The 27,353-nt window shown below is 40.2% G+C and overlaps 1 protein-coding gene across 2 annotated transcripts in view; it reads left to right on the forward strand.

The window, feature by feature from the left end:
* Positions 1–2,944: 2,944 nt before the first annotated feature.
* Positions 2,945–27,353, forward strand: part of ANKRD12 (ankyrin repeat domain 12) — a 57,771-nt gene continuing 33,362 nt past the window's right edge. Inside the window, exons 1-2 of one of the 2 annotated variants that reach the window (XM_032692179.1) lie at positions 2,945–3,139; positions 21,355–21,492. In XM_032692179.1, coding sequence (XP_032548070.1) covers positions 21,406–21,492 — 87 coding nt within the window. In that variant the 5' untranslated portion in view covers positions 2,945–3,139; positions 21,355–21,405. Of the gene's footprint in view, positions 3,140–21,354; positions 21,493–27,353 lie in introns of those variants that run through there. The other variant, XM_032692190.1, reaches the window with a different exon arrangement.

Raw genomic sequence — 27,353 nt, forward strand, 5'->3', positions numbered from 1 at the left:
TTACACACTTGAAATTCTGCAGTTGCAATCTACCAGTTAATATCCTGGATTTTAAGAGTACTGGGTGGTATGTTAAGCGAAAAATGAGTCAACTACAGCAACGCTCAACACATTCCTGAAACTGGTAATACAGCAGCAACAGAACTGATTCTGTCTTTTTACTGGTCTTGTTTGCTCCTCTTCAATGAGGGAAAAACTAAACATACTATATTAATTCTCTGAAAGTGGAGGAAAAAAAGACTACCTAGAGATGATTTTAAAATAGGTAGAGTCTGGAGAAAGAAAATGTGATTTAGAACACAGAAGCAGAAGACACACAAAACATCCACTGGACTGAGAGAGTGGGAGGTGGGGGTTGTTTCCTTTGGTGGAGTAATAGAAAACTCCACTTGATACCCAATGATGTGTTTGGTGTTGGATGACAGAAAGGATTTCCATGGCCACCAGACGTCTACTGCTAGAAGAATGTCATCTGGAACAGTGTTCTGTCATTGAAAGAAGCAATGAAATTCAGTTCCACCTGTGCAGAATAGTTCCTGGGCCCAGTGGCTGACCTACTGTTCTACTACAGGCTGGTGCGTGTGCTTTCCACCTGTTTGACATCCTGCAAGTTCTTAGGATCAAGATTTTTGTACTGCAGTCTGAGATTTTCAGTCCTTCAATTACTAGACTGAATTCAGCAATGACATGTTTCTGCCAGATGCTGAACCTGTTTGGCTTGATTAAGACCAGTAGTTCACGTGCCTGGTAACAGGAAGAGCAAATCAAGGGAAGTGCTTCACACTCCATGTAGCTACAAAATTTTGCAGCTGTGCTTTATGTAAAAGGGACGGGCTTCTGCAGACAAGGCGCAGAAACGAATGCAGGGGTAGCAATTAGCAGTCAACTCACTGGTGCTTTTAATTAGTCCAAACAGTTTTTCAGTTACTGATAGATATTATTATCCGATCTTAACATCTGCTGCAGATGTTGCTCATGAGACTCAGCTGCTGACTCTAAATCCCTCCTAACATGCACCCAGCTCCTGGAACTGCACGGTACTCATGCACAAAGATCAAAACGCAGAATCGCAGTGCTGTGCCACATCTGTAGCCTGTCATGTTTTAGACATGAATCCCTGTACAATACTTTGAGAAATTATTCTGCCTTGGGAAACAGTTCTTACTCCACTTAACGCTGACATTCTACAGGCTGCCGCTTCAACCCGCTTGCCACTCAAATGACGATCTCTGCAATTAACCTGACATGAAAGAATATTAATTGAAGGCAACTCCCTTTGTTACATGGCCACTGATGCTGCCAGACCTGCTCCTGACAGTACTCACCGTACACTAACAGAATCAAATGAAAATGAAGGCAGTTGCTTTACAACACAAATGACCTGTTTCAGCATTTGTAGAGTAAAATTGTGAAAGAAAATGAGAGAAGTTTACCTAAACAATAAGCTGTCATGCAGCATGAAAATGTAAGATTTGGGACGCTTTTCTCTACCCATGCTGGTACATGATGGGTGGAGATCTAAATATAAAGCAAGTCCACAACAGGCAGCCTTAAAGTAATCTTGTAATTCTGAAAAAAAATTCGCTTTTCTGACTTGAGTAGTAAATATTAGGGATTTTCTACACAATAACAGACGATCCAGTAGTAGAGCGAGTACAGCAATTAAGGCCACACTAAAGGGCTTTGTTTAGCTGCCTTCCCAAAATACTACACCTGACAGCTACACAATCTTCAGCACCTCCCAGAAGCAATGTGAAGAGCATTATTTGGGAACCCAACACTACAGCAGCACACAGTTCCGCAAGTCTCACCATGTACTACTGCTTTAATAAGCAGATGCAGAACTCTTCGCGAGGGCAAATGAATGACCCGTTTCCAAGGCTACAACCACGGCTAGGACGCCAGTCTACTTCAGAAACCTCTTTCCATGCGTTTATATGACGTCTGGCTAATTGGTGCAAGCAAGGCACCCCCAAAAAAACTGAGCAGCTGGAAGTCGTCTGATTCTGCAGCTCCACGCCTGTCCCTGCCAGGAGGGAGCGGCAGGCGGGTGCGGATGGGGACTGTGCCTGAGCCGGGGGGGGGGATGCGGCACTGACCAGATCCCCAGGCGCGGCGGGATCGGCATCCCGCAGCCTCTCCCGAAGGCGAACGGCCCCCCCGGGCTCTCCGGCACCGCGCCACACGCACCTGCGTCCAGCGGCTTCTCCCGAAAGCTGCGGGACCTTTATCCGCAGCCCCTCCGTACCGGACCGTGCCCGGTTCCTCATCGGGATGGGATGTGCCCGCCGCACAGGCGCACGCGCACTGCACCGCTCCGTTAAAACTCACTGCGCCATCGCCGCCGGAAAAACCCCACCCCGGGGACGGGGCGGTAGGGGCAGGACGGGGCGAGGTGGGGCGCGCTGGGGGTTCAAGGTCGGCTCCCGTCCCGCGGCGAGAGGGGGACTGGAAAGCTCTCGTCCGCCATCTCGTCCCGTTACCGGCCACCGCCGCCGCAGCCGGGGCCGCCATTTCCAGAAGGTTCCAGCGGCCGCGGCCCAAGAGGATGCGCGGCTCCCCCCCACTCACCCCGGCGCGTGCGCAGTGCTCGCCTCCTCCCGCCGCCGCCGCCCTCTTCCCCCCCTGCTTCCCCCTCCAGGCTCGTCCGTCCCTGGCACTCCTCGAGCCCGTCGTTCCTCGCCGCCCCGCGGGCGTCCGTGCCTGTCTCCCTCAGGATAGGGGTAGGAATGGGGCGGAGAGGAGCGGTGCTACCCCCAACCCCCCGCCTGAGCGCTGTGTCGTTGGCGGCGCCGTCGCTCGCCCGCGTCCCGTGCCCTGTGCGAGGGCCACGTGGGCGGCGCGCGACCAATGGGAGCGCGGCTGGGAGGGGGGGCGAGGGGGGGGAGCGGAGCGGCGCGCGGGGCGTGAGGGAAGGAGGGAGACAGGGAAGGAGGGAGGGAGGGAAGGAAGGAAGGCGGGCAGGCGGGCGGGGTGTTTGCAAGCCCCCGGCAGCCCCAGCGCCCGGAGCCGCGGCTGAGCCCGAGCCCCCGGGCATTGCGAGCGGCACCCGCTTCCCTGCCCAGTCCCCGCGGCCGCGCCGTCCACGGAGAGCGCAGGAGGAGGAGGACGCGTCCCGCTGCCGCGCTCCCGGGAGAAGGTAAGGACCGGAGCGCACCTTCCCAGCGCGCGGCGGGGACCCCCGGCCCCACCCGGTGCCCGCGGGGTGCCGCCTCCTGGTCCCCGAGCGGCGGGAGCGCCCACCCGGTGCCGCCTCGGGGGTGTCACCGCCGGGCAGCGGGCACCGCGCCGCCGCCCGGCCCCGTCCGGCCGCGCTGTCAGCCCGTCAGCGCCGCGGCGGGAGCCATGGCCGCCGCTGTCACCGCCCGGCCCGCCCAGCCCGGCCCCTGCCCCGCCGCCCGGCGCGGGGGGTTCCCGCGGGAGGCAGGGCCGGGAATGTGCGGGGGAAGGCAGGGAGGCGGCGGCGCACGGGCGACCGGGGCGCGGGTGCCGAGCGCGGCATGGCAGTGTACACACACATAACACACACGGACACACGCACATAGCACACACGCCCCGCCTCCGGGTCGGGAATTTCGGCTGCTCCCTGCAGCCTCGGGAGTTGCTCCGCCGAGGTCGGCCCCGCCGAGGCTGCTCGGTAGGTTATAGCGTTCCCTGCCTTCCTGCCAGCTCCAGGCAGCCGCCGCCGATGTGGATGGAGCGCAGCACAGGTGACAGCAGGCAACAAAGGAAGGGCAAGGAATGAGAGAATGCCAGGCTCGGTTGTACAGTTCTTCATTCTAGTTACAGCCTGAGGTGCCATTGATAATACTCGGTCTTTTTTTTGTATATATGTCTTTTTTCCCCAAAGGACCGTGTACCTGATAAGAAATAAAATGATTTTTAATTTATTTTTTCTTTACTTTAAACTCCCGAAGAAAATGAATAGTTTACAGAATCACAGAATCAATTAGGTTGGAAAAGACCTCTGAGATCTTCTAGTTCAACCTGTGACTGAGCACCACCGTGTCAATTAGATCATGGCACTGAGTGCCATGTCCAGTCTTTCGTTATACACCTCCAGGGATGGTGACACCACCACCTCCCTGGGCAGCCCATTCCAATATCAGTACTATTATTTAATATCGGTATTATCAGCTAGAGGTCTTGTGGAAATTGCCTGGACACTGTCACTGCATTCCACGCCTTTCTCCTGTGGCCATATGATGCGGAGGAAAGTCTGAATTTTATACCTCTGAATTACAAGGTAATTCATGGGATAAAGCAAATTTTTAATGGAGAAAAGCAAGTGAATTGTGGTGCTTATAGGAACAAAAAGCTATTGGACAGATGTGGAACAGTCCAAATGTACTTATGTTCCAGGAAAAAACTGTCTAATCTTGGAACGTGAGGAAGGGGTGAGATCATTGTGTCTATAAGAAATCATTAACTATTATTAAAATAATTCACTTTTATTGACGTGTCATGATTGGTGGTGGGGGGCACTTCCCTCTAGTTTTGAAATAGCAAGGGTTTAGTTGTATTTCAATATGTAGGTGGTGGCAGCTTAGTTACTCTGGGTAAGGACATGGTGAGCTACTCACAGGTGCTGTGTAGCTGCAAGGAGCCAAGCATCCTATGATTTCTTTCCTTCTTCCACTGGAATCCTTTGCTACAGTTCAGTGGGTAAGAATCCCCAGAGTAATAGATCTTGAAAATTATCTGAGATGTTAGGGTATTTCAACTGTTCTTGTCATTTGAGGTTGTGCAGGCGTTGGGTATCTCTCGCTCTTTTTCACTCTTAATGATGGAAATTCAGACTCCGAGCTGACTTTGTGACTTGATCAGCTGAGGACCTTAATCTCACCCTCTTTGAATTTAGTAGGTTTCTGTGCAAGCTGGAGAAACTGTTTGAGTAAAATTGCAGGATTTGAGGTACAGCAGGATGCTTCTTCAGAAGGGGAGTGGCGATCTCATTGACTACCTGTGTCTTTTCACACCGCACCTCCCCCTTAATACTTTTCTGTATGTGTCTTGCAAGGTGAAATGTCAGAGAGTACCAATGTTTTTCTCAGCACCCAGGGGACTGTGGTGGCATACTTGTGGCGATGTCAGTTTTTCAGTGTGTTATGTGAGTCCCTTCCGATTTCCTGGCTTTTCCGGAGTAATCACTGAGTGCAGGCAGTTGATCAGAGAGCATTTGGTTCTTTCACTAAGATGACAGTTCTGTCTTTCAAATATAAATATTTTTGGCTTTCCATTGCCATCTCTTTGTGTGTTCTTCTCCCACCCAGAGGATTATTCAAAATTGTTTGTGAACTCTGAATGCTACAGACATTAAAGCTTAAGACAAGACGTGTAAGAAAGCAAGCCCCATGCAACAAACTTAACTTCATGTACGGTTTCTTCCAGCAGGCTTGCACAATAGTAACTTCTTAGAGGAAAAGTCTTTTAATAAGCAGGTTGAATGAGTGCTTGTATGAAGCTTCCATGTTTGCTTGGCATTGGTTGCAGGAGGTACTGCTATCTTACCACTTACCTTAGAATTAAAAGCATATACTGAAAGTTGAATACCAGTGTTTATAAATTAGTGCTCATCAATTGTAATCTCGAACGGCAGTTTCTTTGCACTTTTAGATGTCTTTTTAAATAGCTACAAACCCCACAAGCTGTTGCAGTTTAAGCTTAATTAGGTGGACAGTCCTGGATATCCTTTTTAGTGGAAAAATGGACACCTAGAAATGGCTGAGCTAGAACTTCTTCATCAGTATTGGGAATACAGACAGGACAGTCCTATTTGTTGAACTGATTTACCATGTTTAGATGATCCTAGGCTGATGAAATTGCCTGGAAGACTAGTGCAGTTGGTCCTCTTTAAAACTGGAACAAACTATTGATCACAAAATAAGTAATGATTAACTTGCTACCACATTGTTAATCTGCACGCTCAGAAAAACTTCCTTGACATTTTTGGGGATCTTATCTAATGAAGAAATGGGCTGGGCATAAATGTTTGGTGTTTCTTCTTTTCCATGTTCTATTGCAGATGGAGTATTATAAATGTTGATTGGTCATTTAGTCTCCAAATCAAACTATTTTTTTAACTGCATCATTAGACTCTACTTAGACTCTAGTGACAGATGGTATGAAATAAATATTAGCACAAACTCAGTCTTGCATTTTGTGTTATTACACTGAATGATTTTGTTAACAGAATCACAGAAGTCAGTACCCTGCTAACATCTTCAGTTCTTTCCTTATCAGTTCATTATTTTTCCAGAACCTAGAGAAATCTTACAAAGTTCTTCTAGAAGCTTATGGAGGCAGTTGAGGACCTTTATTTACACCTTGCTTAAAGCCTAAATATTCATTTAAAGAGAGACTTGAAGCCCTTGAGAGTATGACTTTGTCTTGGCTTATTTTGGGTTGTCTCGCTGGATCTGACAAAGCATCCTTATGTCTGCTGCAACTGCTTTTATCTTCAGCAAACAACAAATGAATAAACACTCCTCAGTTTCATGGCTTCTACTCAGTGCTCTAGGTAGTGATAACGTCACAAGAGGATGGGTTTCATACAGGTTTATGTTAAAAAAAGCCATTAGCAATGTTAGAGACAGAATTATCGACTATATTAGAGAGAAAAACTAAAAATGAACATTGAGGAGAAAGGCTTGATATGTATTATTTTTCTACTCTGCTTCTATCATGTACTTTCTACTTGTAAGGAGCCTGGTGGAGATGGAGAGTATTGGAACAACTCTGTGTCTTACATTTGTGAGGCTGGAAAACATCAGAGGTAGAAAGCAATTTTGTCCCATCTTAGCTTCAAAATGTATTATATGCAACAGAAACCAAATAACACTTAACACATTTCCAGGAGTACTCTTGTGGTAGATGTTAGAAAGTTCATTGCTTGATGACAGCAAAAGGAGCTTACTTATGTGAAGGTGTTTCCTGTGGTTTCCCTTCTCTTTCAAAACCTTTTGTATTAGTCCTACTTAATAGGTGTCTGGCTACTCAAACTTCTCATAGCTTCTTAGCTGTTTTATGGAGCTGTCTTCCCCTTGGTTTATGTGTCCTTTAATACTGCGTGCAACAAAGAACCAGCTGAGAGAAACCAACGTTCTGTGGTGCTCTACACTATTCAGCAACTTGCTAATCTGGGTTCTTACTACTATTATAATGATAAAGAGAAAACGGAACTTTCATTTAGTGATATTCTCCTTCTAGTGTGGGTAGTGCTAATCCATTCATCTTTTGACTTCAAGAAGAAAGAGGTGTCTTGACAACTATGTTACCTTTTTTAAATAAATAAAAAAATCTTGTCGTTTATCTTGAAAATAACCAGTTCTTTGCTTTCCAGTCCCTTCGGTTCTCCAGATGACACAATAAAACATTAATGAAGGTTAATTGCAGCACTCACTGTAGTTTTACAGATCTAAATAGTCATACTTGTCTGCAAACAGGATTCTGGTTGTTCTCTGTTTCCACTTCATCTGTTCCCTCACTATCTGTTTCCACTCTGAAGAAAAATTATTTCCGTAAAGGAAGTGACAGATGGGTTCTTTATTATTTTTGTGATAGGTGGCGATGGCCAAGAGGTGGCAACAAAGGCTGTTGAATATTGTGCACGTCTTCACAATTTAGCCAGGGCAAAAACCTCTGTTATCCAGTTGAGAACCTGTGAGTAAGCCAAGCTTGCTTTCCTTCCTCCATCTGCTGCTTTAGGTTCTTCTCAGGAATGGTAGCACTTGGGTGCACTGTTTTACCCGCGCTGAATCCTGCTAAAGTTGAGGGACTGTGAGTAGGTGTTGGCAGTTCATCTGTTTTTAGCCCGTGAAGGGCCTTTGTGTGCTTTTAAGTGATGTTCTTTCTATCAGTGCTGCAGATAAGTTGTGGGTTTTCTTGGGTTTAGATTGACAAATTATCATTAGCTTATGAAGGCCTAAGTAGAAGATATTTGAAATCTCTTGTCTTGGAGATCTTTAGAAGGTTTCCAGAGGGAAAGTACATTCCTGTAGAAGGACTTTTAAAATTATTTGGCAGTAGGCTTGCTTATCTTAAGTTTGGCTAAATACTGATAGAAAGGCTTTTAAGTTTTTCTTTGGTAGACTCTGTGTATGCAGTGTTCTTTCTTAATTGACAAATATCTACTTACTTTAAGGAGTTACCAGTAGATCAAACCTGATGTTTACAACTCCCCTTATCCATTTAGTGTAAAGAGAGTATCATATTATGCTAAACATCTGTGCAGGTGCTTCCTTTGAGCCCATAGCTCATCCTAAAAAAGACTCAAGAGGAAGCACCTGCGAACATACAAGTTTTTAGACTTGTAGATTAAAAGGGTTGACTAATGAATTTTGTAATAACTGTCTTTGGCTCCTAAGAGCCAGAGTTCTTGGGCTAGCATATTTCTTTTCCTTCCCCAGAACAGATTTCCTCTTTGTAAAATCAATGACCTTAATTTTGAGAGGCTATTCAGAATAAAGGGAAATCCCTTCAGGCACTCCAGAAGCTTATCTATGTCTGATTCTAAGACGAGAGGTTGTTTTTCCATGGAAATGTTTATTTTGACACCAAGGTGTGTCCCTCAGTAGGAATATGATGTGTGTAATCTACGTGGCTGTCTTAATGATATGATTTGAGTATGACATCCATACTCATAAGCCACCCAGGTTCTTATAGCCACCTGTGTAAGCACTTGTTGGAATAAATGCTCTCCTAACTACGTAGCATAAGTTGCTGGAGAAGGTAGAAGACACAAACCTTTTCATATGCTGAACATGTCAGCAGGAGGAGGGAACTGGCAGGAGACTCGCTGCCACTGAGGTGAAGAGCATCTGCTTTTCTGATTCATGGGACAGACTCATAGACCAGTTGAGATCGGAGGGCACCTCTGGAGGTTATCCTAATCCACCCCCAGGTTGTTGCAGGCTCGGCTAGTGCAGATTGCTTATGGTCATGACCGGTTGAACTTGACTGGAATTTGACCTGCTAGAGTGCAAATAATTTTATTTGTGAAGTTCTAATTTTAGTTAGTGTGTTGGGATTTCTTGCTGAACTTATTGTTCAAGGCTTGACAAATTATAAAACTGCCAAACCTTTTTTTTTTTTTTTTCAGTTGTTGTAGGTAATGTGTTTTTCCTGACTAATTTAATTTTTAACAGTCGAAGGATGCATTCTTCTTGTACTGCCTGTGTGTGGTAGTCTTGTAAAGCTGTGGTGCATTCTACTAAGTTTTGCTACACAGATTCTTAATAAAGTTTGGTTTGGTTTTTTTTTTACTTAAGTGACTAATTAACTGGTTGTATAAATAAGACTTCTTCCACATTTTTCCTCTTAAAAATGTAGTTTCTGATTTTTTTTTTTTAAAGAAAGAGAAGACAAACCGAGGTATGTCTTCTGTATGTTGTTAATACAAGAACTTACTTAAAAATGTCTCTTCCAGTGCTTGCAGCTCTGAGTAAGTTTTTGAGTGAGAAACTGAAAAAAACCTTATTTTCTGTTGTCAAAGGGGGAGAAATACAAAAAGTAGCGGAAGTATAAAATATTTGTAAGAGAATTTCTTCAGAAATTAATCATTTGAATATTAACATCTGAAAAGAAACTTTTTATTTTTTGACCTTTCAGAATTCTTTTAAGAAGAAAAACAATTATTTATTCAACCAATTCTATTTGTGCCCTCGTCATTCTGTTTGTTTCTAGTGCTTCCTTGCAGAACAGCCAGCCTATGTAAGGACAGTAATGGTAGTATCTTCCATGAAAAGATAAAGGGTTAATTTGAGAACAGAGAAATTTACTTGAGAACATGGCAATACTGACAGATGTCCTTCAGATTCATCTTGAATTCTGGCACCGGTTGCAGTTCCTTACTGGCCCACGTGAAGGAATGCTGTAAAAATAGTGTAAGTGGCTCAGAAGGATTGATGCCCCTTGTTACCATGTGGGAGCTGTTCTTGCCACACTGAAATGGGGGTTCTGAAAGTTTATCCTGAATATAAACATCTGTTTTATTGAAGTAGAAACCAGAGAGTACTTATTGTAAGGACAGTTCCTTGGCCCTGTGTGTTTCTTTTGTTAAACAACAAATATTTAGGATTTTAGACTTCTGAAACTATTTCTGTTCAAAAACAAAAGTGAAGAAATTGTAGTATTTCATCTTTTTTATTTCTTCAGGTACCTTCTCATTCAGTGCTTTCCTGTTTCAACTGTCTGTTTATATAAAATCTTCTTTTGGGATCCCTGTTGCAAAGCATCGTCTTTCCCACTCACCTGTTTTCAGAGTTGCACTGTTCTGTCAGTTTAGGCCATGTTTCTCAACATGTTTTTTTTCACCCTAAGTAACATTATGTAAACAGATTAATTCCACTTGCTTTTTTAAATTTTTTTGTCAGGGCGGAGTTCAGCATCCTAGGAGGGATTTGGACAAGAGTCAGCTGGGAAAAGAATTCATCCCCTCCCTACTTCTTTTGCTTCCTACCTTTTCTCAGCACCTTACAGTCTGTGGCAGTCTGTTGGGTGGGGATTGATGCAGATGGGTTTACCCAGGTTTAGGGTCCTCGAATCTAACATTATTTGAGAGTGTCCTGTCCTTTGACACCTTTTTGCATACTTTGTCTTCAATATTTAATGTATTGGTGTGAGATGTTAAAGTACAGATAGAGCCTAGACACTAATTTTCTTTAGTTCTTTGCTGTTCAGTTGCCTGTGTGGAAGAACATTAAAGGTCATTTATAGATATCTGTGATCCTTTGTTTCTTTTCCTCTGTCATAATCTGTTAATAACTGCTAGGTCTTAACATGCCAAGCAAGATTCAGTTGGTTGACATAGCACCTGCAAAGATATTTTGACAAAATGCTAGTTTTTATGGGTTTTTTTCAGTGCCTTGGAAAGACATAAACAGCAATTACTGCAATATGAGTTTAGAAGTGTGATACCAACAAACTGGTTTGATTTTTCTTTTTTTTTCATAATCTTGATATGTGGAGTGACATTTGTAGTGGGAGGATCTCAGAATCTGTTCGAGACTGGAAACTTCAGAGAAAGTAAAGGAAGGAAATGGGAGGAGTGTGTTGCAGAAGAAGTGAAACAAGTGCTTCTTGTCTGTATTTGTGTGCCCTCTTGCCGTGACACCGTTGTGTCAGAAATGCTGCCTGCCCTGTGTCTGCACACAGCAGAATTGGATCATGGGTTGATGGTTTTTTTTGGTTGGGACTCCACTTTAAATCATGAACCATGTGGATTTCTGGGATAAATTGCATTTGTGCAGTCTAGGATACTGCTCAGAGAGGAGTCCTGTGGCAGAAGCTGGAATAAGTTCTCTAATTTGGAAGGAGGTTGCCGGTGAAGAGGGTCCCATCTTGAAGAAAGTTGACCAATGACCCTGAAAATTACCTATTTTCAGCCTGTTTTGGAATCTGTGTAAGATATAGGCTTTTTATGAGCACTTTCTAAGTGTTTTCCTCACACATGGATGTCTGCTTTTTCATTCAGCAGTGGTAGGAGAGAGGAGTTGCTTGCAGAAGTTCAAAGTGAAGTCACTGGTAGCCATCATCTAACCAAGTATAAAGTACTATCTAATGTGAAATAATCTGAAAAATAAAGTCTTTAATGTTACAGGTATGGCAAATTAGCCAAACTTCTGACTTCCTTATTTCTGTGAACTGAAGTTGCCATCTGTAAAACGAAGGAAATAATGCATTTCCATCTTCCAGCAATATTGTGAAAATAAAATAATGTTTGTGAAGGGAGAGGGAGTATAACCCTTATTCTCAGTTTTGATATATGGATAGTAAGCTCTGTAGTGGTGTCAGGGATAGGCCCTGCTTTTTATTTAGGATGTTTTTAAAATTTAAAAAAAAAAAAGTGTTGTAGACATTTTCTTGCCTTTAAGAAGGTAGAAATCAAGGCAAGCAGAAATAGCAGGGAATTGTGTTAAGAGTGACATAGATTCTCTTTCTCTGGAAGCAAGTGAGCCACTTACTGCACCTGTTTGTGGTAGTTGGTTCCTCAGAACTTCACCAGGTTGTCAACACGTTGGTTTCATTCTGGCATCTTGATTTTGGAGTTTTAGTTAAAAATGTGTGAGGCAAGAGATGTCCAACTTACTCCAGTAAGAGTTTTGGTCCCTACTTGGTTGACATTTAATTGTAGTTGCAAGAAAACTTTTGGAAAGATGTGCACCTGTATTTCTAATGATGAACTGTGACGTGAAAGAGGAGCCATCTCTTGCTTAGATACAACTCTTAGTGAAGCATGAGCTCTCTGTAATTTACAAACCTTTAGTACCTTTAAAATTCACGTCAATCCATGTAACAAAGCTCAAGGGGCATATTGGGGTGTGGTATTTTCAGTCAGTGAATAGGATTTTGTAAACTAAATTTTGGGCCAGAGTTTTTTCATCTTCCACAGTGTACTGCTTGTAAAATGCCGCTGCGTAATTTATAGCTGCCTACAGTTAGTCAGGAATGGGAAGGTTTGTACTTTCCATTATTTCTTTTACTGTGTTTTCCTGCTCAAGTAGCAAACTCAACCTGGTCTATGCCAGGTATGATGAAAGCTGAAAATGTCTGACTGACTAAATAACTGAGAGACTTAGATGACCTTTAAATTTCCCTTAACCTCAGCTATTCTTTAATTCTATGAACAATGAAATTCTTGTATTGTAGGTAAGCATGTGCTTAGTTTAAAAAAAAAACAAAACGGGGGGGGAAGGAGGAAAACCTTACTAAAACTGAATGAGAAAACTACAGATTGAGTTACTCTCTTTAATAGGTTGTATTTGTTATAAAGAAGTTGACAAGTCTGGGTGCTACATTACCACAGAAACAAATCAGAGAGTATTGTGAAATCTATGGAACTTGACATTTGAAACCAAGCACAAGTAAACTCAGGCTCTTAAAATAGGGATTTGAGTAGGAGCCTAAGGTCCTATATAGGCAAGTGCAGGAAAACCCCTCCAAAGGTTTTGTTTGCTTTCTGCATAGGAAAGAGTTGTATGTCCTCTCATTTTTTTCCTCTTCCTAGTAGAAATTCCTAGACTATGAGATATGTTCCTTATTTTGGTAGGAAGTAGTGGTGAGTTCCAGCTGAAGTATTGGAAAATCTTTCTTGCTGTCTGAGTGTTGGCTGTTTTTTAGGGACTTCATCCTAGCCCTGTGTAGTGTAGTCTGGCATGTGGTGAGTAGGTACTTCACAGTATATTAAAAGCTGTTCTGGAGATTTTGAGTAGTCACTGCCTATGCCTGTTTTACTGTTGTACTTTATTTTATAAAGGACACTTTTATAAGATGAAGCTCAGATAAATAGTTTATTTTGCTTATTGTGGTAAGATGTGTCCAAACCTTATATGTTTGGATCTCAAGTATTTAAACATTTCAAATTAAAATGTGGAAGCACCCTCTGACAAGACAGTGAGTCTAGTAGTCCGTTCCATCTATTAGCTAGTACATGAGGAGTCTCCGAAATACACATATCCAACTTGTCTCCTGGCATATATTTCTGAAAGGTGTGTTTGTTAGGCTGATGTTGCGTTTTCTTTGATTTTTAGTGTATCCTGTTACATCTGGTAGGGAGAACTGCTGCAGGGGAGGGGTAAGGCACTGTTTCTGACGTTGCACAATAGGTATAACAAAGACAGGAGTAGAACTAATCTCAGCATTGCATGTTCTGGCCACACAGTCTCAAGTATTGCACAAATCTTAAAGGAAGATTGTAACAAAAAATAATTTCTCACTTCTGGACCAAGAGTGTTTTGTCATATTTTTTTATTGTCAAATGCAGTAAAGTCTACCAAATCTGTGACTTGAGTCCATGGTGGGTACTGCATTTGCACTTAATACAGCAACAGACTGTTGCCTTAGGCACCATTAGTTTGAGGTTGTGTTAGAGCTCAGTTCTTTCATCATAACCCTGACGCTGGAATCTGCATGCACTGAACCGTCACAATCATGTGAAAAGACCTTGTGAATATTTTCCAAATAAAAATGTTCTTGTCACCTTTCATCTGTAAAAGCCACTGTATGTATCATTCAGTCAGTGTTCTCTCCAGCATACCAAATTGGTGTGCGACCTGAAGCCAGCAGTGGTTAGTAATTTGTGTGCTGGTTACTGCTAGAAAACTGAATTGTGAGTACGAGACACCGTGGAGTGCAGGGCAAAAAGTGCCCAGTAAATTGTTCTATTTGTTGTATTTGAAGGTATTGCAGTGTACACCACATACAGGAAATGGTGATGATAAAAATATAGTCTCAAATAGTACAGTGTACACAAATAGCCTTTATTTAATCTTTTCTTAGGCAGACTGTGTTTTCTTTTAAGCTTGTAGAGGGTAATATGGTTCTAGCCTGCAGCAGGAGGCAGCCTTGCCAGTAGGAGTGTACTGCAGTACATGTTTAGTCCATTATAGCTGCATATGTCTAATGTATTATCAGCTTTTGGACAAAATGTTTTACTGTCTAGATCTCATACCTACGCAACCTTGACTTAAGTTAAAATGTTCCGTAATGCTGCTTAGCAGTAACGTGCATGTCGGCCTCCAGCAGCACCCTCAGCTGCTAAATGACTGAGAGGAAGTCTTTTTGGGGGGAGGGATCCACATAACACTGTTTTCATAGGACTCTGCACAAGAAACCTAAAACTATTTCTGCTTAAATGAAGTCTTTAATAACCTTTTCATTGTCTTTATTGAAAAGATCAAATAAACCGCTGAGTTATAGAATAGCTGTGTTTATATAGTCCTCTGCAATGAAGACCTTGGTAAAAAGGCTAATATTTTTGTGGCTGCAGTCACTCTGAAATTTTGACCTTTCAGAACAGCATTTTGTGTAATGTTCTGATGAGATTTTGAAGTGCATGCCCTGGGTGATGTCCTGTCCTTTACCATCATTTTGACATTCTCATGAGACATCGGCAGTGTTTAAGACATCGTTTCTACAAGTATATCTGTCCAAGGAGGTAGGAAAACTGGCCACAGTAGTAAGCTTGTCATTCTCCATTAGAATGAAAAAGATATGGAACGCTTGTGCTTTTTTACAGGACCACAAAAATGGCAAGAACTAAGGAATTTTGGTTTGTTTTCTGTGGTCTTGGGAAAAGATTATTGTATGTTGATCCTGGAGTCCCCTGTGCTCTCTTCCCAAGAGCAATCCCTTCTTACGCGTTCTCTCAAAGTCTTTCTGCTTCTTCCTTATCACAGTCACATTCTGTCATTTAGCTAATCTAAAGTTTTAGTCTTCACAGACATACTTCTGTGTGGGAAGTTATCAGGTTAAGATACAGACAGGTGTCCTTTTTATATATCTTAAAATTCCCAGTGCAGATAAGCCCAACCCTGTATTACTGGATTCTACCACCCTCCTGCTGTGTGTTGTAACCTGAATGGTCTTTTTCAGCACGGTCCCAAATTGCTGGTTTTGTGCCTCTTAGCACATCCCCAGCCTCTAACCAAAATATCCCAAATAATCTCTTGTTCTGTTTCAAACCCTTTTTTCTTTCTGGACACTGTAGGTGAAGATAGGTGTTGATCTGCTAACATGTGCTTTTACCAGGAGCTGTTTTATTGTATAGCAGTAGGTTCTGGTTGAGTAATTGTGTGTGTAGAAGCACTGAGTTCCATAAGAAGAAAAAAATTGACCATGATGTTATATCTCCCATCGTATGTTTCATTTAGCATTAGGAATGCTGAAGTTAGTTAACCTCCTGTTTGGAAAGAAATTGCTTCTCTAACCTGTTTGCTGAAGGATGCTTTCTTTGTGAAATAAAATACTGAAGTAATTTACACTTTGCTGATAACAAAAGAACAGAGTGTTAAACTTAGTTAAATGAACATCTTTTTGCTAATACCTTTCTGCTTAAACTCTGCTCCTTATAGTATTTAAAAATACCAGTTTTCTGTAGATATTTGGTCCTTTGTGCTGCGCCCATTCCCTTTCTCCCAGTGCATTAACCTCATCTGTGTTTGACACACTCCCACCAGAATGCAGATAACATTTGGTATGGCTGGGCGTGAGCTACCTACATACTTCTTAATTAGCCAGTGTGTACATACGGGTTGGCCAGCTGGCTTTCTCTGAACAGAATATGTAATACTGGCTTTTGCCTGCCTCTCTCTCAGTTCAGCTGTTCTTAGACATCTCTCTCTTATACTCATCCACCAACTTGGTTTTTTCCTTTCCATTATAGGCTCTTAATAGCTTTGAGATCATTTCAAAATAAGCTTGGAAGAGAGAAATTCTTAGGGGTGGGAGGGAGGAGATTGCTAAAAGGAAATTAGATCAATCTCTTAGTTTGTATCAGTGACTGTCCTCTCACTGTAGTTTAGTGTGCTTTCTGTGGTTTCAGAGCTTGATTCCTCCTCTTTTAAGCTGAGAGATGTGTTTAAGAATGTGTTGACTGTGCTCCAATCTTTAATGTGCATTTAGTACATGGAACTGAACTAGAAATAGTCCAGAACAAATCTGCTAAATGTGACTAGTGTAAATTTTGAATTTTTGTTACCAGCTGTTCCACTCTACAGATCCGCTCTTCATGATTCTTTACTTCTTGCTAATGTAAATGTAGCCTTAGCTGTCATTTTCAGTAGTTTAATTTTATCAAAGCATTCTGAAGCACATCTGTCAACTATTTGGTACAGTCAATTCACTGTTTCCCAGTCTGGAGTAAATCCCTATTGGAAGAGAGGGATATTTTTCTTCTTTATTTTTTTTTCCTCTGCAGGTGAAATAACATATGGGAAATGTAGGATAACAGAGGTAGTTGGGAAGATTGCCTTATTCTAGATCCTCTACTTTTTAAATGTAAATACTTCCAGAGCACAAGGGTAAATGGAGTTTCTTGGAAATTAACCCATCTACTACTTATACTTTCACAGAAGTTCAGTCTTGTGTCCCCTTGATTTGGTGTAGTAGTTGCAGTCAGCTGACCTTCAAGATCAACTGTACAACAGGGCTACCAAAAAAAAAACTTTCCCTAAGCATTGTGTAACCTTTTGCTGTTATGTGTTACGGGGAAGACATGCAGGAATAAGAAGTTAAGCGTGCACTGTGAACCAGAAAGGAAGCAAGTAGTTCTGTGAGCACCAGAACTAACGATGCTTAAGGAATTTATGTCTTGTGGGTGATGGACTCAGGTAGAGTGCAGGTCTCAACTGAGACTCCCCCGTAACTACGAGAAGAGAAGAAAAATGGTTTATAAAGGCCGTCCCGTGTGGAGTTTTCTTACAACCAGTATGACATGAAGCGCATGTTGAAACCTTCCCTCAGGGAAATGAGTGATTGATTATTATTATAATTATTATAATTATCCACCAGCCACATTTTTCCATTAAATCTGTGACTGCTTAAGATTTCTGAAAACTTTACGCTGCTGTCAAATTTAAAGAAAATCCATCTATAGGCTTGAAAGTCATTGGTGAATCATACATATGTGTATAACTCAAACACATGGGCCTCAGTTTCTCAGAAGACTGGGCTGAAAGCACTGTATGAATTCTCTGGATTTTTTTACATAGGTAAAGGCAAGCCCTTTAATTAATGCTAGATGTAAGCTTATACAAATTAATACAATAACTTGTTGGTACTAGAGATTTACTAAGTGCCTAATTTTCTGTAGCTAGTTATATCTGAAATTCTGGTGGGTTTGGGGGGAGGTTGTTTGTTTGTTGGCCAAGCTTTTTTATATAAAATCATCCTAGCTTTTTATGTCACCTCCCATAGATCTGTCTAAATGCTTACCTTCGTTACTTTCAGGAGAAAATAGAATTTTTTAGTTCCTTTAGTTGAAAAATGATTGAGAAAAAAGATTTAAAGTGTTTCAAATAGCGGAATACTGACAACTGGTAATGAACGTGCAGGAAAGATGTCCAAACATAAAATCAGAATATCTGGTTTTGTTACATGCAGGGACATTTCTTTAAATAGGAAGCAGATTCTGTTTTATTGAAAAGCTTGAAGTAGATCAGTTTGTCAGAGAAAAAACACAGCTGTGCCAGTGTGTCAAATGAAAAGTGATGGCGTTGCTTGTCGTGACAGAGGAGAATAATTTGAATCTAAACAGTTTTAACTTTTAATTTAGGGTTCTGCTGATTTGAAATGTGCCATCAAGACTGCCTAATAAACCAGTAATTGCATTAAGAAACAGCCCTGAAGGAAACTCAAAGCAGACAGATCTAGGTTTCCCTGGAAGACCCTGTTAATGTTCTACATTTTCCCTTTGAATGGAAATGTTTGTGTTTAGACCATGAGTTGAAATGGCACTGAACTGCAGGCAAACGGAAATAAAGTTAAAATGTCAGTAAAATCACTTCTTCAGGGGAGAATTTTATTGTTATATATATATTATGTAATCACAAGTTGAATAGTTTGCTTGATTTTTGGATCATAGTAATCTTAATAATTTAAAAAACCCTGCCCTTTATGAAAAATATTTTTTTCTCAAATGTTTGAAGCATTAGTCAGTTTGAAAAGTATTTCACACAGGCATTGTGCAATAGCAGTCTGGTACATAAAACACTTAATGGAAATACCTACTGTGTGTCAGTGTGATAGTTGTGGTGGTTCTGCTTTAATAACCCAGTTTATGATATTCAGTTTTAATGAACTTCCAAAGCAGTTTTTTTTCCAAAATATAATTGGCTTGGGGTCAAGAATTTAGTGAATTCACGTTTAATTTTGATCAGAGAATCACAGAATGGATCAGGTTGGAAGGGACCACAGTGGGTCATCTGATCCAACCTCCGTGCACACAAGCAGAGTCATTGTAGAGCACATGGCACAGGGTTGTGTCTAGATGGCTCTTGAATATCTCCAGTGAGGAAGACTCCATAACCTCTCTGGGCAACCTTTTTGCAGTGCACAGTGACCCACACAGTAAAGAAGTTCTTCCTCATATTCTTCCTCAGGTGGAACTTCTGGTACATCAGTTTCTACCCATTGATCATTTGATGAAGACAATGGAAATATCCAATGCTTTCTGTTTTCATTAACCTATACTTGTATATTATTTGAGCTAAATTTATTATTTAAAAATACCTTTAATTTAAATTTACTTTGAAAGTGTTTTCATAATCCTCTTGCCCCTGTGCAACTTGAGGTTGGGATTTTTTTGGTCTGCTGTTCAAAAAAGTAAATTGTTGCTTCAGAGGACATGCAGGGAGACCAGGCCTTTTGTGAAGGAGAACTCTAGTTCCATTGCTGTGGTTTAGCCCCTGCTGGTGAGGCAAATAAGAGCAATGGAGCCAAGCCTAAGCTAATGCATTTTACTGAACTCGTGAAGTTGGGCTTCTTGGTGTCATATACCACGGAATGGCATATGAAACTGGGAAAGGAAGAGGAGCAAAGCAGGAATGGAGGTAGTTTCAGGGAGTCAAGTAGCATTAAAAATGGAAGAAAAGGAAACAGCAGCATATACAATGAGAAATATTTTGATGAAAATAGTAAGGATAACTTTGACATGTTGATCTTTTTTAAAGTAATTCTAATTTTGATGATATATACAATGGGAATTCTTACAAATGAAAACTTAGAGATTATTTGAGAAGCTAACTGAGCAAAAGCAGATTTATGACTTGTGTCATTTTCTAAACCTATGGAAGCAAAGATACTTGTTGCTATAGTAATACACTATGTTGGTCTAATCATTGCAGTAGTAGTTTTCTGTGAAGATAGTAACTTGTTGTTTCTTTTAGGGTTAAGAAATGTGTTTGTAAACTACAAGAAACTCATTTTAGAATACTCTCCGTTGAACCAGTAAGCATTTTTCTTCCTGCAGCTGTTACGAAAAGCAAATAAAAAGAAAGGCAGATAACCATGTGCTTTGATGTACATTAAAATTGAACAATTACTCTCTGTATCAGTAGGGCTGCATAAATCCTATTGACACTACATAAATGAATGGAATAATGTTTCTTTTGTCTTGGGTAGATGTAGAACAGTAGGAATTTCGCAATATTAAATCTTGTATCACAGTGGAGACAAGATTCAGTTTATTAAATGTGAGGGAGTTTCTAGTTAAGGTCTTCCTGTTTTTCATAAGCTTGTGGTTAGTTTGAAAAAAAACCCCAACAAAACAAAAAACTGTTAGATGTGTATGAAAGGGAGGAAAAGTGCAGACCTCACTACAGCATTTCCTAATTTTCTTACTTTAGGATTGAGCATTTTGAACTTTCCTTCCCCTCTGTTTTTTCCTCTCCTGTTCTGGGAGATTAAGAAAGTAAGATGTTACACTGTTGTAAACAATAATATTAATCTCGACCATATTCTGTAAGGGAATTCCCCATAGTTAAGGTCTTGTGGGGGATGGATGGGTGGGTGGGATGTAGAAATTTATTTGAGTATCTGCATTTTGTGTGTCAGGTCCAGTATGGAAAGCATTTTTCTCAGTCATCTGCCAAAGAGAAAATACCAGTTTCTGTTGTTAACTGTGTCAAACCAAAATAGTGTCCCTGGTTCTGTAACAGAGACAAAAGCAACAATAGAAATGTCGCACCTGAAACAATGACTTGTGGAGACATAAAATTACTACAGCACAGTAAGGCTGTGGTCACATATATATTTGCAATATAATACATCAACTCAAAAAAAAGTCTATAAAATGGCACCAGGTTTAAAGTGACATCAAATGCAGTTTTACTTCTCATATGACCTTTCCCCTCAGGCACTCTTACAAGAAGGGTGGCTCTTCATTCCGTGGAAGAGCGAGTTGAACCTTTTCCATTATGTGAATCTGTAATGACACTTGTTTGGTGTACCCTGGAGATGAAACACTACAGAGCTCTTGAAGCCTTATATAGGTATATGTATATAGTGGTGTCTTACGTAATTAATTTGATAGACAGTAGAAATTGAGGCTTCTAGTTCCAGGTCTAAGCTTTAGAAGATTTTTCTTTTAACAAATGTCTCTTGATTCAACAGAAGGAATCACCAAGATTTGACCTTTTTTTCCATAGCAGTTTAAGTAGACAGTGTTTCAGTTTCCCAGGCTAGAAAGCTTAATTTCTCTTCCCAGTGTTGCTAGAAATGCTCTTGTGAATCTCCCTAGTCTTTAAAATAAGTGAGATATTGAACCTGTGAACCTATTAAAATAGCTGTGTTAAGTCTGTCAGAAAGGTAAGTTAGAGGAGTGAGAGGGGTGAGGCGCTTCAGCATCTGACTTGATGATTTTCTGATGACATTGTGCCCAGCAAAAGCCATGTTAGACCTTTTGGGGTTTTCCCCCAAGGTTTGAGCTGCATGTGAGTGGGATACTTGAAGTCAGGTGTCATTATTAGACATCTTTTTTGGGGTACTATTCAGCTCTGTTACTATCTGCAGTAACGTTTGTCCTGAAATGACACTGCAGTGTGTATATTTATGTAATGCTGTTTGTTTGTTTTTCAGACACAGGATGAACCCACTGATACAAGATACTGCTAGCTAAACAGCTATAAAATGCCCAAAATTGGGTCTACAAAAACAGTTCAAGTTGAAAATTCTGACAGCGATAGCACCATGGTGGAAAAAACAACTGCAAGAAAGGTAACAAAATTACATTCATGTCCATTTAATTTCAGTGAAATGAAGAGCATGTGTCAAAATTTTTGTTGCTGTAATGGGAAGAAATAAATATGAACCTGTGTTCTGATATCTTGAGTGCAGAAAAAAAATTGTACTTTTTACATTACTTTATCTGTAAGGGGCAGCACTTATGCCTTTTATTGTCATTTGCAACAATTGAAAAAGAAGCTGGATGCTTTGGTTTAATTTGATGTAAGTTAATGTATAGTCTTCATATCTTAGCTAGTATGAAGTTTTTATATACTCACAAGAACGATTATCCATATTTTATTTAATTTTACAGTGTCTTACTCTCTGTAACAAACAGACAAAACGTTTTTGAAGGCCTGTGACAAGAGCACAGGCCAATGAACAAATACAAGTTTCTTATATTCCTTTGTAACAAAAGGACTTGTTCCCTCTGTTAAGGAGGACTTGAAAGCCAAATGCTGCAGAAGGGTTAAGAGTAACTCGCATACAGGGGAGTTACTTTAAAAATTGTACAATCCATGTTGGAGAAAGAAGGAATATGGGAAGTCCAGTAATGCTGAAGGATGGTTTGTTGTTTATAAATGTGAGGTATCCCATAATTTTCAAACTTTTAAAGCCAAGTTGCAAATAACACAGTTCTCCAATTTATCTGCTTAGTAGACTTGTACAATAGACTGTGGGTTTATCTGTGGTACTAATGAGTAACAGAAGCTGGAATAATATTCTGCATTGTGAATGATGAGTTACATGTATATTGCCCTAAGGAGAGCAAATCCATTTGTCTCCCAACAGTCTTTAAAACTGTATTCTCTAGAAAAGGATTTTACATGTATGTGTGTGGTCATACTTAGTCTTTTGTTGAAATCTGTATTCTCTGTCAGACCATTTAATGAATAGATATAAGACAGGAAGAGGTTAAAAAAAATAGGAAAAGATTAGAAGATTCAGCATCTACTTGAAACTGTTTGTCTTCCAGAAACATTCAAAGAAAACTTTAGACTTTTTAGTCTCTTCCCAGTTTGTTCTATGGGTCCCAGTAAAGTGAGGTGAAGGTAGTTGTTTCTGATAACTGTGATGAACTACTTAGATAAGAAGAGGAAGATAACAGAGTAAAATGAGGAAAGGAAATTGGCTTACTAGTAAAGGGCTGAAATAATGTTGGGTTTTCTTTTCCCCCTTTTCCCCCTTTTCCCCCTTTTCCCCCTTTTCCCCCTTTTCCCCCTTTTCCCCCTTTTCCCCCTTTTCCCCCTTTTCCCCCTTTTCCCCCTTTTCCCCCTTTTCCCCCTTTTCCCCCTTTTCCCCCTTTTCCCCTTTCTTCCCTCTTTTCCCCCTTTTCCCCCTTTCCCCCCTTTCCCCCCTTTTCCCCCTTTCCCCCCTTTTCCCCCTTTTTTTTTTTTCTTTTTTTTTTTTCCTCTTCTTTCTTTTTTTTGTCGTGGTCCTTTTTTGGGATGTGATCAAGTTAATTGAAGTGTCATTCAGTACTGGGAAAGAGGAGGGAATGTCTGGGGCCTACAAGTAACAAGAATAGGAAGACTGTTGCAGTGATATTTAATGGTATTAAATACAACCTTTTTATTTCTACACTTGTAAATAAGCTAGTTTTTGTAAAGATTTTAGGTTATTTATTTAACAAAAAAAATATTCTACCTTTATGAACTCAGTTAATTATTTTGACACTTCAGTATTTCTCAAAAGAGCCCAATTTCTGACCCAAGAAAACCTTGACGTAATCAACAACTGTTCTCATGCTAAGAAAGCTGAATTGTGTCAGTTTCTTCAAGATTTATTCATGTTTGTAATTTAAAAAAAAAAATAAAATCTGTAATACAGAAGTTAAGATTATTTTCATCTTCTGTTCACTTTCATCAAAGCAAAAATATCAGGTTTGCTGAAATATGTTAGTTTTTAAGTTTTCCTTTTCCCTGTTTCTTTGCTAAAGATATAACTTGAAATGCTTGGAGTGCATGTATTTGTAGGTTTGAGCGTAAAGAAATAGATTAAGTTGTTTTTGTAGTGCAGATTACTTCCTTCCTTCCTAGGCTTTGTATTTCATATACAAATTATTCTGCGATCTGAATTAAAAACAACAAAAAAAAAATCAATCAAAATAGAGTTTACTTGTGAGCCCCCTTTTGCTTCTCTACTCTCTGACTCCCCCTCACCTTCTCTCCTTGTTGCTTGCTGCCATTTTAGAAAATTGGTGCCAGTTTCCAGACTGGCTGTTGGACCTGCAGCCACTGCCAAGGGAATTGTCTTATCAGTGGCCCTTGTGTCCAGTTCACTGGTTGTCTCAATGCCTTCCTCTCCAGAAATTCCCAAAGGTGTTCCCTCTCTGATAGCAACAGTAGCGGTTACATCTGCAGAGCCACAGAACCCCCACGCCCTGCAATCTCTGCCAAGTTAGGGAATCTTCTGAAACAGAGGTTTATAGCTCCTTTGCCAGAATGTTAAGGAAGAAGATACAAATTCATATGAAGGTCTGAATAAGTTTTTCCAGGAAACGGAAGAGCGAACGTGATGCCGTTTATTTAACCACCAGGAAATACGACCAACTTTGATTTGATTTAAAAAGGAGTAAACTAACGTTCTGTTTTTAATGATCACATATAAAACCCTTGCATTATCATATTAGTTCAGGTCAAGGTCTGCCCTTAGCTGGTTGCCCTAACAAGGAGTTGTTAGTTGTTGAGACTGATCATCAGTACAGAAATTAAAAATATGGACAAATGTAACATTCTGCCTTGCCTGGTTTTTGAATGTAACATGCCAGTAAAAGCAGGATTACTTAGAAAATGAAAATCTAAGGGAAGGTGGAAGTTTGACCAAGGATACAAATGAGGAATCCCAGTTGGTGGACTGATTAAGTTGATATCAAAAAATAAGCTGATAAACTGCTTGCACTGTTTGTTCAGTGTTGCTCACTGAGATTTAATCTTTCATATTTATCCAGAAGTCATTGCTTATTATGCTGTTCTAACAACCAGTGAATAGCTGTGTGAATAAACTACACACTCATGTCTTCTGAGAACTTTAAAAAATCATTAGGAATAACATTCCTGTTAATACCACGAGTTTATATCATTTATGCTTTAGGGTACATGTGGGTTTTTTTCAGTTACTCATCTTGGGGGCATAAATTTAAAAAACCCAACACCTGTAAGAGTGTGTAGAGCACCTAGACCATATAATGTTTGCAAGAGTTATTTTATAAACATAAGAACATAATGAAATTTTCATTTATCTGAATTTATACTTTGAACCTTACTTGGCTAAACTCAGGAAGTAAATTACAGATATGTCATCAAAAGGAGAAACACATTTGGAGTTTGTAAGAATTAATTCCTTCCTTAGAAGAGTCCAACAATAGTGCCCAAAGCCATTTAATACCATACAGAACATGCTTCAGTATGTAATTATCTTTGATAGGCAGAAAAAGAATGCTTATTCTCCCAGGGCTCAGTACATCTGCTAGATTATATGGCTCTCTGTTGTCTCCTTTTGTGTCTTGTCATTGATTGTAGCAGTACCAGACAATAGAGCTGGAATGGGATATCAAGATGTTGTCCAGACTGCTGTTTGTTAGCCTTCTGAGACAGTTTTCTGCTGAACAGATTAAAAATGTGTTCCTCATCATGGCACACTAGTATGGTCTTGTTGACAGAGAAAATTCTTCGTTGTTACTGCATCCTCCAGTGAGGCATGCATTAAATGTTAAGACGTGCAGATCCAGTTCATCCATTTGCCCCAGAGTAGAATAAACTGTACTTGGTTCTTGACAGATGTTTGCCAGACCTTCTCTTTAAAGGCTTGCTTCATGGCAATTCCTGTCTCCTTGGGCAGTTTATTCTGATAATTATACCTACTGGCATAGAGTTAGACACTTAGTAGAAGGATAAATAACCTTTGCTTGTCTCCTGTTGCAGTCTAAAGCCATTAAATGTTCTCTAACTGTAGTGGACATGGAAAGTATGTAGTGCTTTTCACTATGCAGCAGTAGTTTATGTGTCTGAACATTACCCTGTTTTATCTGATTAGCAGTTTTCAGTTCAGATTAATGAACCTCTTTGGAAAGTCCACAGATGTAAGTTACAGGTTACATCTAAAGCACGTCAACTTTGTTTTAGGTTACTTCCATGAATTACATTAAATTAATACGTAGACCTGTTGATGCTGAATTTTGAACCTTTCTTTGGACCTTGAAAAAGAGTTGTCTGTGCTGTTGGCATTGACCAGGAGTAGGTGGAACAGCGAATTCTCACTCTTTAAAACAGAATGCCTGTTCTAACCTGCAGGGCTTGGTGCTTCCTCTTGCCTTCCTTTACTTGAAGTTGGATCCAGAAGGCCATTAAGAGTTTTCTAACTTTTAACATGCCGTTTTGTGATTGTACAATTAATTGTTTTTATCATTTGTAGAACCTGGGTTTTATTCTGGCTTTTCCAGTTTTGTTTTGTATTTAGGCTGCTTTTCAAGTTGATTAGTCATTTTGCTTTCCCTTTGCCAGTGCTCTTTGCTTCTTCTTCTGTTCCAGTTGTGATGATATCTGCATAATTAATTGTATCTCTATTTCAGCATTGTCACTGAAAATACTAAATAACATTGACTTTGTAAAGACTACTCATTGCATCTTTTGGATTGTAAAGTCCACTACTGTGGTGGCTGAATATTTATTTCCATGATAGCTAAGCAACAAGATACTCTCTTCTTTTTTTCAGTTTCTGTATTCTCTGTATAGCCTGTTCTTTCATTTTCACTATATCTTCATTTATCTGAAAGTATGCATTTTGGCCTGTGTCTCATCCTAATTAGATCATCACAAAACTATATTCGGTGATTATTCAAAAGCTAGTGAATCAGTCATAATTTAATAATATATGCAATTTAAGAATAAGAATAAATGTAAAGCTATCAAATTATTTAAGCAGCTTGTATCTCTTTGTGAGCGCCTTCCAATGTATTTTACTGATGAGTACCCAAAAAAAGGGGTTCTTTTTAAGGATTACCAACTGCAAAAAGTTTGGTTTTTTCTACAGAACAAGTTGGAACCAATGTTTCCTGCTTAGGAATTTTAAATTATTTTTAATTGATCCTTTCTACTGCATAATACTTAACATAAGATAATATTCTAGGGAAAGCAATAAAACTTTGATGCCATTTTATCATATTGGAGGAAATTTACATACATAAGAGATAACTGGATTGTTTGGAGCAAGGTGTGAGAGAGCTCTCAGAGAGACTGGACTCAAGTGAAAAACTTGTGTCTATAGTGAAAGAGATTGGAGAGGGCTTAATGGATCTGCTCTTGTCAATTTATAGATGCATTTGCAAATGATGACTTGTGTTAGATGGATTAGCTTCTTTCATAAGTAATACCACAGCCACTGTATCTCCCAAGGGCTTAGGGAAGTCTTAAGAGGTTTTAGATTTTTAGATTTTCTTGTCCTAGCATAAAAGAAAAAGGGGGGTGGGAGGGTGGTTGTTTCCTTTGGGGTTTTGAAGGAGGATTGGTTTTCGTGTATGGGTTTTATTCTGTGTTTTGGTTTGGGGTTTTAGTTTTGTGGGTTTCTAAACTTGGAGTGAAGATAGGTATTCTCTGGGGGCATCAAACTTTATACTTCAGGAATTCTCTTGATATAGACTAATCCCTTCTTTGTGGTTTCCATGGTAGAGACGTTTGTCTTCTGAAGGTTGTAGAGTTTGCAGGTTCTTTTTGTAATCACTTCTGCCTGACTTTTTGGCAACAGTTTAAACTCAGAGTGTCAGATGATATGGTTGTACCTGTGTTTGTTCTTAAAAAAAAGAAAAAGGAAAGATGCCTTAGAGAACAGCACCTTTACTTGGAGTTGTTTTCTAG

This window comes from Chiroxiphia lanceolata, chromosome 1 (genome assembly GCF_009829145.1).
Source record: "Chiroxiphia lanceolata isolate bChiLan1 chromosome 1, bChiLan1.pri, whole genome shotgun sequence".
Classification (NCBI taxonomy): Eukaryota; Metazoa; Chordata; class Aves; order Passeriformes; family Pipridae; genus Chiroxiphia; species Chiroxiphia lanceolata.